The sequence below is a fragment of the Desmodus rotundus genome, chromosome 1 (assembly GCF_022682495.2).
Source record: "Desmodus rotundus isolate HL8 chromosome 1, HLdesRot8A.1, whole genome shotgun sequence".
Lineage (NCBI taxonomy): Eukaryota > Metazoa > Chordata > Mammalia > Chiroptera > Phyllostomidae > Desmodus > Desmodus rotundus.
In genome coordinates, this window is record NC_071387.1 from 182,488,612 (window position 1) to 182,507,457 (window position 18,846).

General features: G+C 40.6%; 1 protein-coding gene across 1 annotated transcript in view; it reads left to right on the forward strand.

The window, feature by feature from the left end:
* ADCY2 (adenylate cyclase 2) overlaps positions 1–18,846 on the forward strand; it is a 344,352-nt gene that overhangs the window by 15,423 nt on the left and 310,083 nt on the right. The window contains exon 2 of the mRNA XM_024578430.3: positions 6,436–6,633. Coding sequence (XP_024434198.3) covers positions 6,436–6,633 — 198 coding nt within the window. The remainder of the gene's footprint in view (positions 1–6,435; positions 6,634–18,846) is intronic.

Genomic DNA, 18,846 nt, shown 5'->3' on the forward strand with positions numbered 1-18,846 from the left:
TTGATTTCTAGTTTTATATTATTGTGATCAGAAGACCAAAATCATACTGTGATATGATTTCAATCTTTTTAAATTTATTGATACTTCTTGTGGCCTAATTACAGAAAAATTTTTTGATGGTAAATGTCAGTTTTAAAAAATTATCTATAAATGTTTACATTTTTTCTCTCTTTAAAATAACTTCTGTTGATTATACAAGGTTGACTGTTATTTTGTACTCATTAATTCACCATTGCTTTCTTACACTGTTGGAATTTCTTCTCTAATGCTATGTTGTTCTTTGTGGGTGATCCTTCCTTCCTGGTTGGGCACTCTTAGGATCTCTTCTTCATCTTTAATATTTTGTATTTTTATCATGTAATCATGCTTGTATTTCTTTTTATCTAACTGACATTATGGAGTTGTAGATTATTGGTTTTCATCAGTACTGCACAATCCCCAATTGATCTATAGATATTTTATGTCAAGTCTCTTCATTTTATAATTCAGAAACTCCAATCAGACATTTGTTACACCTTTTTATTCTTTTTATTCTATTCTTCATGTCTTAGTGTTTCTTATAATTTTTATCTCCTTATATTTTTTGTTGCATTGTTTTTAGGCTTCATTTTATTGTCCAGTTAACTAATTTTTTAACTGTTTTTTCTGTTTAACCCAATTGTTGAGCTTTTATTTATGTGATTATGTGTTTCATTTTTACATGTTTCATTTTGTCAATTTGTACTTGATTGATTCCTGTTGTGTCATCATACTTTATGTTCCTTTAAACATGTCATGTACAGCTAGTCTGTGTTCTCTGGCTGTCATTTTTGACATGTGGTGTCCTTGGAAATCAAAACCATTTGTTACTTCTATTGGATCCTCATTCTTAGTGACTGCTCATTGTGTGTGTGTGATATTTGATGTAAGGTGTTTGATTGTAATTGGTAGGAATATTGAAGTTCTAAGTGGGGAAGCTTTTCCCAAAGAATAGTTTGCTCCAGTTTCCAGGATAGCTGGTATGTGCCCCAACTGAGGTCCACTTTGGCTCTGTTTGCCCCACCTGCTATTCTGTGGATCTACGTTCTGCTGGCCTTCCCAGCCTTCAGCGTCTGTGGCACCGCATTATGCCAGCAGTGCAAGGATGGTTCTTGCTCCTCCCAGCTGCCCCAGGCTCCATGTCTTAGTGCACTCATTTATTTGTGTTTTTTTTTTTTTCGGGGGTGGGGATGAGGAGTGGAGGTTTTGAGGTGGAGAGGGGAAGGAGTTGGAGACCTTATCTTCCTTTCATGAGACTAGCATTGCTCTCAGAATACCTTATATTTGGGATCTAGTTCTTGTGTAAGGGAAGGTTCTCTAAAGTATGATGCCTGATTTAAAACAATTTCCCATGTGAAATGCACTTATTTAATGTCTTTATTCATATTCTTAAAATGTGAGTGAGAAGTCTAACCTGCGTAACAGGAGCTGAGAATTAGTAAATATGGCCAGACTGGAGGCCGTGTATTTGTATATATGTAAACAAGTCATTTGTAAAACAAGCAGGTGGAAACTAGTTCCTATTTTGCAAACATATAATATGTGTATTTATTTCATAAATATTTCTATGTTGGGGATTGTTTAGCATGATAAGTTGACTAAGGTTTGGGTATCAGAAGGCTTTCAGAATTTTTTCAGGATTATTTTTGCATTTTACATTTAGATCTCTGATCCAGTTTGAGTTATTTTGTGGGGAAGGTGTAAAGTATGTCTGGATTCACTTTTTTTTAGCATGTGGATATCTATTTAGTTGTTTCAAGATCTTTTGCTGAAAAGACTATCCTTTCTCCTTTGAGTTGTCTTTGTTCCTTCGTCAAAGGTCTGTTGACTACCTTTGTGCCTGTCTGTTCTGTTCCATTGATCTGTCTGTCTCATCTCCTGCCAGTGCCACCCCATCTTGAGTACTGTAGCTTTCTAGTAAGTCTTAAATTCAGGTAGTGTTAGTCCTCCAGCTCTGTTGTTGTCTTTCACATTGGCATGGCTGTTTTGGGTCTTTCTGACTCTTCATATAAGCTTTAAAATCAGTGTGTTTATAGGTACAAAATAATTTGCTGGGATTTTTATTGGGATTGCATTGATTGCATAGATTAATTTGGGAAGAATTGACATCTTGACAATATTGTTTTCCTATCTGTGTATGTGGACTATTTCTCCATTTGTTGGGATCTTTTTTTGGTTTACTTCATCATGGTTATGCAGAATTTTTTAATCAGTATTTTTATTTACACCTCATGATATTTGGCATATGACTACATATGTAGAAAAGAAAGAAAAATATATTTTCTATTATATCACACATACATATATGAATGCATAACAGTCTATATCTGCATGCACAAACATGAAGTCAGATATATAGCATAGCTAAAGGCTGATTTCACTTTGCACAATGAGAACTATTCAAAATAATTTGTGGTAATAAAGTAAATTATTATTTAGAATGCAAAATGGGCATCAATTCATTAATGAAAAGTCAGACTAGCCTTGGTGAGAAAGTCGTGAGATTTGAAGAAACAAGGAAGTGCCGGTCATCATGGCAATAGTCTGGGTTATCTGTGGTGTGGCCATGAGGCACAGGCACCTGGTGCCCATGCAGTGTCCGTACTGCTGTTCACGTGAAGGCATAGACTGGAGGGTCGGAGCTCACCCCGAGTAACAGCAGTCAGTAAGGGGAACTGGTTTCTACCTGCAGTCTTGGGACTTCAAAGCACTTCAGTAACATATCTTTCCATAGAAAAGCAGTGTTTTACATTAGACTGCCCTTTACCATCTGAATTAGAAATTGTTCTCTTTACAGCAAATGAAAAATGCACATGGAAAAGAATGAAAATACAGATAATCTGTTGCTCCATGAAAAAGCCTCTAAGAAATAAAGGAGCCATCACATAATAAATAAAAGTGATGGGTATTTAATAGGCCTAGCAATTAGAAGCCATCCAAAATTACCAGAAAATGCATTGAAAAAGAGAGGATAATATGTTCAAAGAGAGTGATAGGAACCCATAATCATTACAGTAGATGATACCATGCTTGACATCTCCCTTTTAAAGGCATTTTAGTACATTTCATTTAGTTTGTGTTTTATGGTAATTTTTTTTTTACCATTTTTAAGTCAAATTTTAAAGGCATTTTAGTACATTTCACTTAGTTTGTATTATATCATCTTTTTGCGTGAATGGAGAAGGGGTTTGGGTATGTAAACATTTATTTATATTGACAGTTTTGAATGTTTTAGCTCACTTTATTTTAAGTAACTGTTTGTTTTATACTCTGAATTTTGAAAACTCAGCTAGCTCCAGAAGAAAACAGCCGTGGGGTGTGCCTTGTGGCTTCATGCATCTTTCAGTCCACCGGAAACAGACTAGGAGTGGGAGGGGCCCACGTCATTTCAGGTCTGAGGCATGCCTTTATTAAATTTGCTTATCCCTAAGAAAAATGCATGATGCCAACAGCGCAACTAGGAAAGTATGTAGTTTATGAACTTACACATTTTTAAATGAACACTCTACTGTTTTTTCCTTGACACTCTTGTAAAAAGGTTCTATTTTGTGGAGAAGTCTGTATTAAAACTTTCTTGGAGCTGGAGTTCAGAGGCAAATGAAAACTACACCGATGGTTGGTCTCTTTCTAGAGGATCCCCTGTATTTCTGTGGGCTCAGGTTTTGCGGTGGGCAGGGCCACAGCCTAGTGAGCAGCTGCTGACTATCTGCAGCCGTTGGCCAGCTACGAGTCCTCTCACCCGCAGAAGTGGGGGACACTGTTTGAAGCCGAAGGAAGGTCGTCCTCTGGAACTGACTTGGTAATGTGAGGCATCTGGTGAGCAGGGAGGGGAATGTCACCAGCCCCCTGGGATCCCATTACCACTGAGAGGCTTTCCTGTGCCCCTTCCTCCCTAAAAATACATCCACTATTGTTGTTTACAAGTGTGTTAGCATGAAGGTGGGAGTAACCTTTGACCCTAAAAGCTTGGGTTTTTTAATTTCTCAAGAAAGTAAAGCACTTTTATTGGCCCTCTATCATAGGACGGGACCTAGCCACTGGGTACACTGCATCTAATGCAGAGGCCACCCTGCAGCCCAGACAAGTCACTTCTTAGTGATGAAGACCCTGACATGGAAAAACAAGGGAGGCAAAGACCACAATATTTCAAGCCCAGCAGAGCATCTAGGCTTGTCCTTTACTGTACCCAGTGCTGTCGGCCAGTGGGTCTTTGTCATGTTCACTGTCAGATCTTTTAAAAGAGAAATGCAGGAAAAGCACCTACAGGTAATTCAGTATGCCCTCCACTTCCTGGAAGGACTCCATCACAATCTTTCAGTTCCTTTATCTACTAGTTTTACCTTTGCAGTTATGCACATACTTGTACCATTTTCAGCCTTTCTGGAGAAGTAAGAGCCAATAAAAGCCATCATGGTTTCTCCCCTACTGGGTTAATGAAGTAAGCGAAAAGGCATACTGGGAAAACAGCTGTCCTGGTTATTCCCTGGTTACCTTTCTGCCCATAGCTCTCAGTTAAGTTCATTCTGGGAAGTTTAAAATAAAATGAGTTTGCAGGGTTCCATGTGTGTAGTGATCACAACCTCGCATGTGATACACTCGGAAGGCACGCTGTTGTGTATGCTTCCGTTGATTCGCAGTGTTTGAGTTCAGGGGAGGATTGGCAGTCTGGTGGACATCTGATACCCTTTTGCAGTGATTGTAGCATGTGTGTGTGGGTAAGAGTACAACTGAGATGCTTAATCGTGGACAAAAATAGCAGTGAGGGAGAGAATAAGAACATCACATTTAATCCTCTGGCCTCTTGCCAGTTCTGGAAACGTACACTCTTTTGGCCACCCCAGGGCTGACCCACTTGGTGTAGCTCACCATCTCTGCACAACCAGAGGGCAGAGTACTGCTGCGGTGGCTGGCACAGACCCCCAGCCAGATCCCTGGGCTGAGCGCTAGTTCTCTCTCCCGGATTGGTGTGGTCAACCCACGCAACTCATTTTCATTCCTGGGTTTCTCCCCTGTAGAGTATCACTAACAGCAGTGCTCCAGTATGGGTCGTTGAAAGTGTTAAAGAGGTTAATATAGGTGAGAGTGCTTAGTACAAAAATCTGTCTATTAGTATTTGCTATGGTGGTTGTTACTGCTGCTTGTTATCATTCACATAGAACTGTAGGAGAGAATAGGGGAAATGGAGTCATCAAGTGTAGGCCTGGGTTCCTTTCTTCCCCCTCCATGTTTACCTGGCCTTGGTGTGGCTATTTGGCTGATTTGCTCTGCTCCATTTCCCCTTGGTTAGTGGCTGGATATCGGAATACGGCCATCGCCAGTGTGAAGCTGTAACTACACATGGGACGAGTGAACCTGGAAGCAACCAGAAAAGGGGAGGGCCTCACCAGACTCAAGGAGCTGCTCTGTAACCCCCAGCTTTGATTGTAACTTCTAATGTTCTGAAATCTGAGTGGAAGTTCTTAGGGTCCCAGCCATGTGGTGTTTTTTGATTGAAACTCCTTTGGGCGTTTTGATAACTAAACATGTTGAATGAGGATTAAGGTCCTTGAACTGTGTTCCCTCCATGGTGCATGCTTTTCTTAGCAAATTTCCAGCATAGTGGTTTGCAGAAGCTAAAGCCTAAACCCATGCTTGTATAATCAAAGGAAACACAATGTCTCTTACATTGTGTTGAGTTGGGTAGAGTTGAAATAGTGTGCCTTTGGGAAGGGGCTAGAAAGAGATACCTGGAAAATAAGGGTCGTGAGCAAGTGTGGGTTTTAAAATGATGCATTAGTAAGAGGCGATTAATAAATGTCCATTTTCTTTCTGCTACCCGAGCCCATGAGAGGTGGAGAAGGAAACTAGCAAAATGGCATATTCTTCTAAGTATTTCTCGCTCTCTCATCTTCTATATTTAGTACTTTCTGTCCCTTTTCTACTAACCTATGATCCCTTTGAAATATTAATTGCCATGCATTAAAATAAAAGCTCATCACTTTAGAGACTGAGATAGCTTCTGGATTTTCTGAAAATAAAATATTTGAAAATATTTGGAAGCCTTCCTTTTCAGTGGTCAGGCCATTTCTTAAATCCTAGGACGCAGGCAGTGAATTTGGTGTTATTTTATCTGGGTATTATACATTCACTTGCATTCACTATTTAATAAAATTAATTTCTCCATTTTCAGGAAAGTTAAAGTTTGATGGCATAGTTCTTTTGCATATTTAAATAGTGAATACCGGGATATTTATATGGCAAAACATGGCTATTTAACAGGAAAATTACATTTTCAAAAGTGTAAACTTTCCACTTCTGAAATAATTCTTAAAACCCAATGTATTTTGACACTGGTGAATGTTGGTAACATTTTGGTAACATAAATCATTGCCACTAAGGTTTTTCTAAATTGTACCTTGCAATATTTTTTTCCATTAGGAAGTTGAAGACCATGTGGCGTTTTTAATAACGGTTCCCACTGCGCTGGCGATTTTCTTTGCGATATTCATCCTCGTCTGCATTGAGTCTGTGTTTAAGAAGCTGCTCCGCCTTTTCTCCGTGGTGATATGGATCTGTCTCGTGGCCATGGCCTACCTGTTCATGTGTTTTGGAGGCACCATCTCTCCCTGGGACCAGGTAAGGTATTAAAATGGTTTTTATATTTTCTTTGTGTGCTCTGATGTGTGACATGCTTAATTCTGTAAACTTGGCCCTAAAACTGGAAACAAGAGATCTTTAGAAGAAAGTCATTTGAAATAGTCATCTTTGCGGTGACTTCATGCCTGAAGTCATTTGATGCCCATTTTAACTCATCAGGCCTGCTGGCAGCCAGAGTGAGGGCCTGGGTTTCACTTGTCACTGGTTTTAGATGGCCAAGTCTAGGTTTACACCTCGCAGCACCTTTCAGCAGTGCCATCTTCTGGTTCCTTGAGTGTCCTATCATTCCAAGATCCAGAGCTCTGGGATGGGAGCCTTACCTTGTGCCTGTAATTCTCAAAGACTGGAAGTTGCCCTTGAGCTCTTTCTCAGTCACCGGACCTTTCTCCTCACAGACAGACTTCTGTGATACTGAATTATGTATCAGCATGAATGCATCATGTCAATAAGATTGCTTCTCTACATGTTGGGAAACTCATGGTTCTTTATTTGGAACCCGGTCAGGCTCTCAGCTTAGAATATGGTTCCACCTGAAAGGTGTTAGGTCTTTAGGAGGGTGTAGTCTGATGAATGGGCTGCTGCTACCTGGATGTGGCCCACTGACTACTAGATTAAACAGTGTGTGGTCCAGGGCACAGGCAGGTCTGGGCTGCAGATATCATGTACAAGTTACTAGCTTCAAGCTTGCAATCAAAGCCGTGGGGTTCAGTTGCCATTCAGGGAGAGTGTGAATTGAGCACCAAGAGGATCATCACAGACTTGGTAAGGACTCAATAGGTGGGATAGGAGAGGAACAGGAGCCAGGAATGGATAGAGGAGGAGACATTTGTAGAAGGGAACCAGCGAGGGAAAATTGCTAAAGAGACCAAGGGAGAAGGGACATTCAAGATGGGAATAGACAGCAGGGTTCAAGCATCAGGGCAAAAGAAGAGCATTTTGGTGTGCCTTACCCAGAAAGAGCCCTGGATGAAGTCTCCTGTGGCTTCTGTTGTCCCATGACCTCAGCCAAGCCATCATCATGTTTGGACTTCAGTTTCTTCTGCAAAAGGAGAGGACTGAACTAAGTGAACTCAGGTTGGCCTCTCTGGCTCTAAAAGGCACTGTCCTAGTGGACAGAAGAATCCATGGTGCCATTTTTCCTCTCCTGCAGTTCCCTGAAGAGGTTCCAGGGGGTCAGGAAGGCTCCTATCCCAGTCTCATTATCAGTCTGGTCTTCAGGCCTCTTGGAGGGTGGGCACACACCTCCATGCTCAGGCCAGGTCCTCCTCTGCCTCAGCTCTGCCTCTCTTCTTCACATGCCCTGTCCCCGGGGCTCACCCGACTGCCTTAAGTGATGCACATGGTCCACAGTCCCTCCCGCCTTCACACCGGCACACACAAAACAGACGAAGGAGGTGGTTTAAGAGGATTGGCTTGCTGGCCTGTGGCATGGACCTACTGGTGTCTCCTTGCACCGATGCTACTTTGATTTAAGGATATAGCTTTATAAGAAGCCTTACTTTCTGGAAGAGCAAGTATTCCCTCCGTGTTCTTCTGTTTTCCTGTTTAGAATTTTTCTTAGCTTATTATCTATATGAATTACCGAATCAGCTTGTCATGTTCAGTGCAAACTCCAGCTGGAATCTGGAGTTAAACTATATGGCATTTCCTATTTTTTGCTTTGAAAGATATTTAACAATTAGGAAATAATAAAAGGATATTATATAAAACATCCAGAGATGTGCTCTTGTTTTTTCTTTGTATTGAGTCTTTCCATAGAATGGCATAGCATGTCTCTCTAATAATTCCGGTTTTATTTTGTGTCCTTCAAAGACTTCTTCTCTTCATGAAATAAGTAGTAATGTTCCTTAGACTTGTTCCTCAGTCTCTGTAATTTTTTGGTGGTTTTATAAAAGGGCTTTTTTCTTATTCTCTTTTCTATTTAATAGCTATACATAAGGATATTGCTCTTTTTTATGTTGACCTGGTATGGTGAACTCTTATTAGCTCTGTTAGTTTATCTGAGGGTATGAGTTTATTTATATAGACAATATTAATCATCTCCAGATAATTAACATTTTCTCACTTCCAAATTCCAAATTCACTCTATTCTCATGCATTATATTGTCCAAGTGTTTTAGCCAGGACCCCTAATGCAGAAGTGATTAACGGTGTGAGTGACATCAGACCTGTTTTCAACATAATTGGGTCATCAGTAATTTTGCCAGGAATTCAATGTTTGCTGTATGATTATTATTATTTTAAGAGAGCCAGTTAATCAGGATAAGGACTTCCCACCTGTCTAGAGTGCTCTTCTTCCACATATTGAGAGGCTCCTCTGTTACCTTCCTCAGCCTCACGTGTCCCTGTCTCAGAGCAGTGGTCTTTGACCTCCAGATGCTAACCCGTGGGGAGATGCCCTCATCCTGCTTTTCCCCCATAACACTGATAATGATTTGCAGCACCCCACATCATATTACGTATCTCTCTCTTTGTCTACTTGCTGTATCGCCCGAGAGAATATAAACTCTTAGGCTGCGACTGTCTTTTTACTCTTGTCTCTGCACCTACCTACCTACAAGAGTGGCCCACTGATGGGAGGCATTCATGGCTACTCACTCAGGGTCTCCATTAATGGATGACTTGATTTTGTCATCTTCAGATTTGTTGTTGGATTTTTTTTATCCACTTGTTCTGTTTTTGCCTATCTTTTGTTTTTATGACATATGTTTTGGTTATATCGATGCTGTCCACTGGTTTTAAAAAATCTCTTTGAGCATATTAAGCATACTTATTTCATAGTCATTTTTTACTTCCATTTTCTCAAGATCTATTTCTCGCGGGTGTTGAGTTTGTTGGCTAAATGTCCCAGCACTAGTTACTCCCGTGTGCTTTGACATTGCCGTTTCCAAGCTTAGGTTGAGTGGGATTTTCTACTTCTGCCCCGAGACATAATTCCACCTGTGAAGTTGCCTTCATTATGCAGCCAGGGCCCCTGGCAGAACTAGATTGTATGTGGAGCCTCAGTCTACTTGACATTGCAGGGCAGGAGGGGTGGCCAGCCCAGCTTGTGGCTTGGGGAAGTTTCTGGGACACAGCTATGTCTGCCTGATGCTCAGAAAAGGCCATGGCCAGGCAGGTTGCAGCTCTTTTTGGTCATTGTTTCTACATTGGGGGCTTGGGTGGGATGTCTTTCTCACACTGTGGGCCTGCTCACACTTCTTTCCAGAAAAGGGCCACTTTGGGCCCCATTCCTCTGCTGGAGCTTGAAATGCTGCCCAACCCTCTTGGCCACAGCTGCCCCGTTCAACAGGCACACAGATTTAAAATGAAATCATTCTGCCACATTAGCCATAAGTCTGGTATCTTTTAATATAGGCCCCTCAGTGAGCACTAACCTTCTGTAAGTGTTATAGTAGGTCCACTGTGCTTGAGGAATTGTGCTCAAGGAGTGGTTCCCAGTAGGACATGGTTAAATTAACACTGTTGTAGTAAGGAGATTCAGGAGTGAGCACACTGTGCCGACGTAGGGGACAGCCATCCATGACCACTCTCACTGCTGACGCCACTGGCAAGTTCAGGGTTCCCCAAACCACCCTGAGGTTTGGTAACTTCCTAGAAGAATTCACAGAACTCACTGAAAGCCATTATACTCACATTTATGGTTTATTACAAAGAAAGAATAGAGGTGAACATCAGCCAAGGGAAGTGTCCAGGAAGACTAGCAAATGTGGAGCTCTCATTGCTCTCTCTCTCTGCAGTCACGGATGGTGTTCCTCTCTTGATAGTGTTATGTGGCACTGCACGGAGTCAGTGGAATTGTACGGGGTTGGCAGGGCATGATTTAAGAGTGGTGGTGTCAGTTTTGATCAGGCAAAAAGGAGTCATTTTGCAATAACATGTAGCCATGGGAAAGGTCAGGCAAGTAGAAAGGTGTCAGGCTTAGAGACTGGCATACTACGCCATGTGGAAGCAGTTACTGGGGAAATAAGGAAAATGAAAAGGAAAACTTCATGGGATTTGCCCGCACAGCCTTGACTGAGCGTGGAGCCTTCCCAACAGTGGCATTTTAATTCAGCACAGATCGACCCATCTTGAAGTCCCTTTTACCCTGGTCTGCCAGCTCTCCAACCCAGCTGATGTTTGTTCTACACAGCTGCCTCTTGGAAGGAAATTTTTAAAAAATATTTTGTTGATGATTCCAGAAACTCCAAGTGAAGCCGGATGGTAAATTGCAGAGTTTTTGGCTCCAGCTGTTTGGTGGCTGCATCTCTATTTTGGACGAAGTCCTGTCTGCTTGCTTCTTGCTTGAACTGATTTGCCAACATACCCTTAGTTTGTGCTATGCCTTTCCCATTGACAAAATGATAGACAAGACAAATACCATATGACCTCACCTATAAGTTTAATCTAATCAACAAAACAAACAAGCAAGCAAAATATAGCCAGAGACAGTGAAATTAAGAACAAACTGACAGTAACCAGAGGGGAGGTGGGAGGGGATAATGGGGGGAAAAGGGAGAAGGGTGGTCAGGAACATATATAAAGGACACATGGACAAAGCCAAAGGGGGGTAGGATCAAGAGTGGGAGGTGGGCATGGCTGGGGTGGTGGGGGGAGAGGTGGGAGAAAGTGGAGACAACTGTACTTGAACAACAATAAAAAAATGAAAAATAAGAAAATGACAAAGGGTGGTGCTGTCACTGTACTTTATCTTATTTTTCTGTATGGTTTGAAAAATACTTGATCTATTTTGAACTCAAAATTAGTACAGGGGTATATAAGGTATTTGCTTTCTCTGTACTGTTAGATTAAATAAATGGCATAGTTGTTTTTTTTTTTAAGAAGTCAGTGCCAGTGTGCATGGGGTGCAGCCTTCTGCCTTCTGCACATGCTCAGTGAAGTTACACAACATAGCATTCATCCCTGTCTGGAGCTCTAGAGTGTGGGACTTGCCTAATAAGTAAGTCCTATTAAAGAGGACTAACTACATTTGACAAATAGTGTCATGCTTGGGCCATAAGTCTGAAATCAAAGTGTGGGCAGAGCCACGCTCCCTGTGAAGTCTGTAGCGAAGATCCTTCCTTGCCCCTTTCAGCTTCTCGTGGTTCCCTGCCACCCTTGGCTTGTACACATGTCACTCTAATCTCTGTTTCCATCATCATGTGCTATTCTTGTCTATGTGTCTCTTGTCTTCTCATAAGGAGAGCCATCATACTGGATTTAGGGCATACCAAAGTTTTCATCTTAAATCGATTACTTCTGCAAAGACCTTATTTCCAAATAAGGTCACATTCACAGGTGCTGAGGGTTGGGACTTGAATATGTCTTTTAAAGGGACACAATTCAACTCATGACAGACATTTCACAGGAAGGAAGACGTTTCCTAAGTGGGTACTCTCGTGCTGCACCTTGTGGCTCGTTGCTCAGATATTCACTCCCTTTTGCTAGATTTTGATAACTGCTCTTGATGTCAATTCTCACCGAATCTGCAGATCCAGCTTGGACTTCAATGTTTGCCATGGAAGTTTTCATACTTTTCCAAACTAGTGTCCGTCAGGCATTAGGGATGTTCTTGTGTGCGATTATCTTGTTGAAATAAATCCACCATCAGGAATATGTAGACAAAATAACCCAAGGATTGTGTGGCCATGTAAACAAACAGAGCAGCATGAACGAATGTTTGTGCATTAGAGAACTTGGTTTATCTCTGCTGGCTGAGTAATGGAAATGCTTCTTTGGATTCCTACATTAATGACGTCAAGTAAGTCTTTCTTGCCTGATACATTTTTGTAATGTCTTTGGTTCACCTGGTGAAGTTTCTGCTTTTTAGATGCTGTTTTATTTAATGAATTTTTCACAAAACAAATGCATTTCATCTCAATTGATAACTACTGACTTATAACCCTCACTCCGAGATGGGAATACTCTTCAGAAGGTAACAGGGCAGAAGGGCAATTGCCTAGATGGGCTGATGCTTATACACAAGAGATGCTGGGTTAGTCGAATGAAGATGAGAGGGCTGAGTGGTATCTGCATTTGACTCCAGTTTTCTGCTTCCCTCATACTAAGAGCTCATTGAATAGAGTTAAGTAAACACTTCCATTCCTGACAACCCCATTTCAGTCTTGGCAGGGAGACCATGCTGAAGTTACTGTATAGATTTGTTAAATTACCTACTCAAAAGGCTAACATTTTGCTCCAGGAAGAAGAGACTTTCTTTGTCCTGTTTCCTAAAAGTATGCCAGACATTCAGCATGTGTCTATGTGTGTTTTGTTACAAAAATAGGACATAAGTGTGCAAACATCATTTTCTTATTGAAAGTGGGTGAAATGTAAGAAAACAAAGGCTCTCATAGGCTTTGAAATGGTGCGAAATTAGTTTGCTTTTCCTTTAGTGCAGTCACCTGGAATGCAATTAAAGAATGTATATACCGTGTGAGGAACCTAGTAGCGTGTGACTGAAAGGGGAAAACTCCAGCCTGTCCCCGAGTATCTAAGAAACCATCTCTGAAAAAAGAAAGAGAGAGAGAGAGAGGAAGAGAGAGGGGGAGAGAGAGAAGGAGAGAAAGAGAAAGAAAAGAAAAGAGAAAAAAGGAAAGAGAAGAAAAGAAACCATCTCTGAAAAAAGAAAGAAAGAGAGAGGGAGAGTGAGAGAGAGAGAGGAGAGAGAGAGAAAGAAAAGAAAAGAAAAGAAGAGAAGAGAAGAGAAGAGGAAAGAAAAGAAATGAAACCATCTCTGAAAAAAGAAAGAAAGAGAGAGAGAGAGAGGGAGAGAGAGAGAGGAGAGAGAGAGAAAGAAAAGCAAAGAGAAGAGAAAAGAAAAGAAATGAAACCATCTCTGTCGCTTTTGTGCGCCAGGGTGATTTCTCAGGGGGCATTTTGGAGTTAATATAAAGAAGCACACACAACTCAGAAATAAGCAATATAAAAATTCTAAAAGCAAAGATGAGGGTTTTTAATTTTTTTTGTTTTTAATGGCAAAGAACATACTGACAAAATGTGAATCTTAAGGAAGTGCAGCAGCACGGACCAGCCTGAAGCGTCGTTATTTTGAGATCCCCCACTGAACACTTCTGCTGTTCAGAGCAGAGGTGGCCTTTCTGTATTCGCCCTCCTCTGAGCTCCCAGCCAGCGCCTGTGAAAGTCACATGGGCTGTGCAGCGAACTGGGAGTTTACCTCGACCCTCACCAGGCCTTGCAGTCCTGACCTTGCTCGAATAGACAGTTCTGTCTGTGTTTCTGAAACAAGCTCTCTGCTTCCTCTTCTTTCTCTCCTCCTCTGCTTTTCTTTAGAGGAGCACAGGCCCCGGTACTGAGATGGACATTGTAATTAAATTGTCATTTGCTCATGGAACAGGCACAGCCATTCTCACCTCTGCACTTTTGACGTCTTCCCCAACCTCACCCCCACATCAAAGTACATTTGAAAGATGGGTGGCTTTGGAGGCATTTTTATTTGCTGTTCTTTTCCCAGTGTACAGCACCATGTCACGTGTGGTAGGGATCACATCCCAGACACTTGTGGAAATACTGCATGAAAGTACACGTAGCATACCTTATCTGCTTGCCTCTTCCATCACAGTAGTGACAGAAAACACTTCTACCATCCTGGTCCTTCCTTGCACCAGGCATCATTCAATTACTTTACATACATAACTTGTTTTGTCTGTACAACCCTGTGAAATAAGTACTACAGTACTTGCAATTTCTCAGGTAATAAAACTTAAGCCCAGAGAGGTTAAGCAAGTTCCCTGAAGTCACACAGCTAGGAAGAGAGCCAGAATTTGACCCTGGCGTTTTGGCACCATGATCATTACCTGTCATCTCCATATGCCCTTTGTAGATGACAGCTCAGTGGTGTTTCCTGTTGTGACTTGGCAATTGGCAGATTATTGTGTGATGAGGAAGGGAGTTCTTTAGGAATTCTAGATTGTTCTATCTGAACTGATTTTGATTGCATTGTTTTTGGGGAAAACTTCATGGAGAAGTAGCTGTTACTTCAGAGATGACAAAAATCGATCTTGTTTCTGGTTTTAATTGTCAGCAGCACATAATCCAAGTTGGAGGTGTTTTCATTCCTCAGAATGAGTCACTAAGAGAAATGGGACATATTTGATCTGAGGAATAAATATTTGTATATATATTATATCAATATTATTGGCAATATTATTAGGAATCAATGATTGCTTTTGTATTGAAATGAACATCAACTCCTTATAAACAGATTCCTTGTAATTTCCTTTCTTTCTGCTGGTGTTGTCATTGGATCTGTCTCAGCTCCTGTGTACTTGTAATCAGCCATTGCTTCCGCATGGGCAAACCCCATCAGACTCGAAGGCATTCTCTGGGATGCCAACTCAGGCTGCAGTCCAGCCTGGCACCAGCTTTTCTCTGCTTTGGGAGAAGCTGTGCTGGCTTTGTCCAATACCTGGCTTGATGTCTACACAGTGTGGCTCACATGTTCCAACGCCGGCCCCATCGGGAGGATGCTGGCCCTGTGTGTGCAGCTCTCAGGGCACCTGGAAGCACCTTGGGGGAGGCCAACTGAAGTTGACAGAAGTCATGACTATGATCTGAAATTTGTAGTGTTTTGCTGAAAAAGTTAGAATTTTATTTTACAAGGGAGGAAAAATGTTCTGTGGGCTTCCGAAGCATCTGTTATTGACACAGTCTAAATGGAGACATTTCTGATGGTGGCTGTCTTAGGGCTTCCTGCATTCGGTGTCCTTGTGTTTGCCAGATGGTTTTATGAAAGGTTGTGTTTATAATAGAATTCCAGCTACTTTTACCTTGCATCTTGGGTGCTGTTGTTACATCCAAAGACACATACTTACTGAGAACCGGTAAGTAACACAACCTGTTGCTGGCAGGTTGGGACTGTGTGTGTATCTATGCGAGCAAGCAAGAGAGCTGCCCCCATGAAGGGGAGTGGATTCTAGATTCCAGGCTGGAGCAACAAGTCCGGAGGAAAAAAAATGAATCCAGAGTTCAAATTATTTCCTATTAAGAGTTGCTAAGCAACACTTCACTGAGCATCTCCATTATTCAGTATTTCAGATTTCCTTTTCTCAGCAGCCACTAATATCATCCTCACCCAGCAATTTCACAGAGTTGAAAAAAACAGAGTTCACAGTTTGGAAAGGCAATGGCGTAAGGAGAGTGGAGAAAACCACAGAAAGGGAGAGACAAGCTCAGGGATTTGTAAAAGATTCCATCCAGCATCCACCCTGGGGGAAATCTACCACAGCCAAGGAAGAACCTCCAGAGATCAGCAGATGGAATCATTCCTGGTGCAGGGCTTGGCGTGACAAGAGGGACATTTCCCAGTGCCAAGGGAACCAGTTCATCATGGTTCCAGATCTACTAAGTTCCAAATCTAACAGTTCCAACTCTACTCAGAGATTTCAACACCCTCATCTCAGTAACAGATGGGACAATAAGAAAGAAAATTAATCAGGATATAGGAGATTTGAGAAATACCACCAAACAAGCTGATCTAATTGGCAACTTCACCCAACAACACAGAATATGTGTTCTTTCAAATGCATGTGTGATATTTACCAAGATAGACCATATTCTCGACCATAAAAATATCACTAAGTATAAAAGGCTCACTGTTCTACAGAATATGGTCTTTGATTATAATGGACTTAAATTAGAAATCAATCACAAAGAAATTTGGTTAATCAATCAGTAGCTGGAAACCAAATCACCCATTTCTAAATAATCCAGGAGTCCAAAAAGAGATTACAAGAAGCATTAGAAAATGCATTGAACTAATGAAATGAAAGCATGTTGGATCATGTTTTGTGGGGTGCGTCTAAAATGGTGCTTAGAGAGAAATTTATAACATTAAATGTACTAAAATAGGTAAGGGCTCAAATCAACAACTTAAGCTTTAAGAAACTGGAAAAAAAAAGGAGTGCAAATTAGAAGAAAGGAAATTAAAAGGAAAAAAAACAGTGAAGTTACAAATAGAAAACTAAAGATAATCAATGAAACACAAGCTGGTTCTTTGAGATCAACAAAATTGATAAAATTCTATCCCGACTGACCAGAAATAAAGATAGAAAATAAAATACCAAGATTATGGATGTGAGAGGAGTTGACACTATAGATGCTCCAGACTTCAAAAGGGTAAGGAAATAGTCGGCCAAAAAAGTTCATTTGGTTTCCCTTAAGGTGACTCTAGTAGCACTTAGTTATCTTTAACTTGATTTGAAACAATTTTATTAGATTGTATTGTGACAGCTGTCATAACAGCATGCATTACAAAAAATCTTGTCAAACTTGGTGAAGTTTTGTGCAGCCACTTTAATATTGAAGATAGAAGAAAATAAGCAACATTTTCAGCATATTGTGCTTTATTATTTCAAGAAAGATAAAATGCAATTGAAATGCAAAAAAAAGATTTGCGCAGTGTATGGAGAAGGTGCTGTGATTGACTGAACATGTCAAAAGTGGTTTTCAAAGTTTTGTGCTGGCGATTTCTTGCTAGACAATACTCCGCATCGGGTAGACCAGTTGAAGTTTATAGCAACCAATTGAGACATTAATTGAGAACAACCAACATTATACCTTGGGGGAGATAGCTGACATACTCAAAATAGCCAAATCAAGTGTTGAAAATCACTTGCACCAGCTTGGTAATGTTATGTGCTTTGGTGTTTGGGTTCCACATAAGCGAAAAAAACCCTTGTTGTTGACTGTGCATGTTGTGCATGTGATTCCCTACTTAAACATAATGAAAACATTCTATTATTAAAACAAATTGTGACAGGCTGTGAAAAGTGGATATTTTACAATAATGTGGAACAGAAGAGATTGCGGGGCAAGCTAAATGAATCACCACCAATCACATGAAAGGCTGGTCTTCATCCAAAGAAGGTGATGTAGTATATATGGTGGGTTTGGAAGGGAGTCCTCTATTATGAGCTCCTTCTGGGCAACCAAACGATTATTTCCAACAAGTACTGCTCCCAATTAGACCAACTGAAAGCAACACTTAATGAAAAGCATCCAGAATTAGTCAACAGAAAACTCATAATCTTCCATCAGGATAATGCAAGACCACATGTTTCTTTGATGATCAGGCAAAAACTGTTACAGCTTGGCTGGGAAGTTCTGATTCTTCCAGCATATTTACCAGACACTGCACCTTCAAATTTCTGTTTATTTTGGTCTTTACCAAATTATCTTAATGGAAAAAAGGCAGACTTTTTCCCAAAGACTTTAAGCCTGGAAGACTTCAAAAGGCACCTGGAACAGTTCTTTCCTCAAAAAGATAAAAAGTTTTGGGAAGATGGAATTATGAAGTTGCCTGAAAGATGGCAGAAGGTAATGGAACAAAACAGTGCATACATTGTTCAATAAAGTTATTGATGACAATTAAAAATGTGTCTTTTATTTTTACTTAAGAACCGAATGAACTCTTTGGCCAACCCAATATTATGAACAGCTCTATGCCAATAAATTCCTCATTTACAGAAAATGGACAGATTCCTTGAAAAGCAAACTAACAAATCTCATTCAAGAAGAAATATAATATTGAATGTCAACTGTAATTGAAAAATAAAATAAATAAATAAAACCCAAAAGGAAAAATTATGTAACCTGAATAGCCCTATATGTAAGAAATAATTTGAATATGTTGTAAAGTATCTTCCCACAAAAAACAAATCTCCAGGCCCAAATGTCTTCCCTGGTAAGTTCTACCAAAACTTAAGGGTAAAACAGTCCCAATAGTACACCAATTCTCTCATAACGTAGAAAAGACAACATTTCCCAAATTACACCATGAGGTCACCATTAGTTTGATACCAAAGCCAAAGACATTACAAGAAAAGAAACTGCACACACACACATATATGTAGTGACCAGATGGAGTTTGTCTCAGGAGTATCAAGCTGATTTAACATTCAGATATCAATGACTGTGATTCATCACATTAACAGATTATTTCAATAAATGTCCTACCTGCCATCATGCCGGGAGATGCAGAGGAGGCATTTGATAAAATGAAACACTTACTCATGATGGTATCTCTCAGCAGTGTAGAAATAAAAGGAACTACCTCAAATCAGTCAAGTTCAATTGCAAAAAATGTACAGCATCATACTTAATAGTGCGAAAGCCTTCACACTATTCAGAAAGACTGAGGCTGTCACCTGCGATCAGGAGTAAGGAAGGGAGGGAGGATCACTGTCACCA